The 2044-nt window shown below is 42.2% G+C and overlaps 1 protein-coding gene across 1 annotated transcript; it reads right to left on the reverse strand.

Moving 5' to 3' along the window:
* Positions 1-472: 472 nt before the first annotated feature.
* LOC140615421 (olfactory receptor 10A2) lies at positions 473-1426 on the reverse strand. Its single transcript, XM_072795278.1, has one exon. The coding sequence runs from the start codon at positions 1424-1426 to the stop codon at positions 473-475; it is 954 nt and encodes a 317-aa protein (XP_072651379.1).
* Positions 1427-2044: the final 618 nt, after the last annotated feature.

Consider the following 2044-nt stretch of genomic DNA (forward strand, 5'->3'; position numbering starts at 1 on the left):
ATGCATGTTAAATACCAACTAACTTAAGAGCCAGTACGACCTCAGAAGTGCACAAAATGAAATGAATAAATTAGGTAAACAGGATTATAGGCTTTTTCCCAAAGGGTTAAAATTGAACTGATCCAAAAGAAGATAAAGAGCCAAGATGACTTTTCTGTCTCCAAGTTCATACCACAAGCAGTTTCATTTTGTCCCAGTGTATGTCACATTGGCACATATTAACAAGGTAAAAATACGTAGAATGGATTGTGATAGAAGTGTCAAATTGTCACTGTACCAATAAGAAAACTAATGCACAGGAGTTTTTCAAGTGGTAGCAATAGTTCTAATCTACTTCTATGCTCTCTTCCCCCCCCACTGAGATTCAGCAGTTGAGTTTCATCCCAACAGAGATGGAAAGGGAGGCAAAGGAAGCCCAGATAGGAAACTGATTGCTCCCCATTCAGTACACTTTATTCTCATTTCTTAATGCCTATGGGATGCAGTTTCTAAGGCCTAAAGCCTTACGGAAGGTCCGGCTAAAGGCATTCTTCACTTCATTATTTCTCAGGCTATAAATGATGGGGTTCAACATGGGAGTCACAACAGTGTAGGACAATGACAGCAGCTTTTTGCTTTCAGGAGAATTATTGGATTTAGGCCGGAAGTAGGTGAGGCTTAAAGATACATAGAACAGGGACACAACAAGGAGGTGAGAGGAACATGTAGAGAAGGCTTTATGCTTCCCTTTAGCTGATGGAATTTTGAGGATGGCAGCAGCAATGCGAGTATAGGAGCACAGGATCAGCAAGCAGGGTGTCATGACGACCAGAATGGTTCCAACAATTGCATAGATTTCAAACAGTGCTGTGTCTGCACAGACCAGCCTTAGCACAGGTGGGCTGTCACAGAAGAAGTGGTTCACCTTGTTGGTGCCACAGAATGGAAAACTGAAGAGCCACGTGGTCTGCACGGTAGCAACAGGAAAGCCTGGAAACCAAGAAGCGACAGCCAATTTGGCACGTGTCTTTTGGTTCATGATGACTGGGTAGTGCAAGGGACTGCAGATGGCTACATAGCGGTCATATGCCATGGTGGCCAGGAGGAAGCATTCAGCACCTCCAAAGAAGAAGAAGAAATACATCTGTGTGGCACAGCCAAGAAAGGAGATGGTTGTGTCCCAGGCAAGCAGGGTCCCCAGCATCTTGGGCACAATGACTAGGTTGAAGCCAATCTCCAAGAAGGACAAGTTCCTGAGGAAGAAGTACATGGGACTGTGCAGCATGGGATCAGCCAAAGTAACCAGAATGATGAGGGTGTTTCCCATCAGGGTGACCAGGTAGATGATTAGGAATGTCAGGAAGAGTAACAATTGTATTTCAGTAGGTAGAGAAGAGAAGCTCATGAGGATAAATTCCTCAACTCTTGTCCAGTTTCCTCCAGCCATAGAAATGAATCCCAGCTGTGGTCTTGGAGAGAGGTTCTTGATTGTAAGTGTCAGAATCTGGTTTTGTTTTTCAGACCCCCTTTTAGTGTCAGGAAAAGAGGCAAGGTCAGGATCTTAGCTGGTGTGTTGTCTAAGAATAAAGACACTAGGAAGAATGGCCAGAGCCTGAGTCTGGTATGTGTTATAGTTCATCACTTCCTATGGTTTCTCTTTTTTATCACATATTTTATGTCTTTTTTTTACCATATTTGCTGAAACAAATCAGACTATATCTACTTACACCCTTTTACAAATGCACACTTAATAACTTTGAGGTGGGGTTGATGTCTACTCTCCCATGTTCATTGTGGCATTATTCACCATAGCTAAGTCATGAAAACAACTTAAATGTATCAGTGGATGTATGGATAAAGAAAATGTCACACACACACGCACACACACAGAGGAATATTATTCACCACAACAAAGGAGATAAAATCCTGCCATTTGCAGCAAACAACATGGATAGATCTTGAAGGCATTATGCTAAGTAAAATAAGTGAGACAAAGAAAGACTGATACTATATGATCTCACTATATGTAGTCTAAGAGCCAAACTAATGGAAACAGAGAATGGAT

This window comes from Canis lupus, chromosome 23, assembly GCF_048164855.1.
Source record: "Canis lupus baileyi chromosome 23, mCanLup2.hap1, whole genome shotgun sequence".
NCBI lineage: Eukaryota > Metazoa > Chordata > Mammalia > Carnivora > Canidae > Canis > Canis lupus.

Excerpts from the sequence above, each read along its gene's own strand:
- LOC140615421 (XM_072795278.1), bottom strand. The coding sequence starts at position 1,426 with ATGGCTGGAGGAAACTGGACAAGAGTTGAGGAATTTATCCTCATGAGC.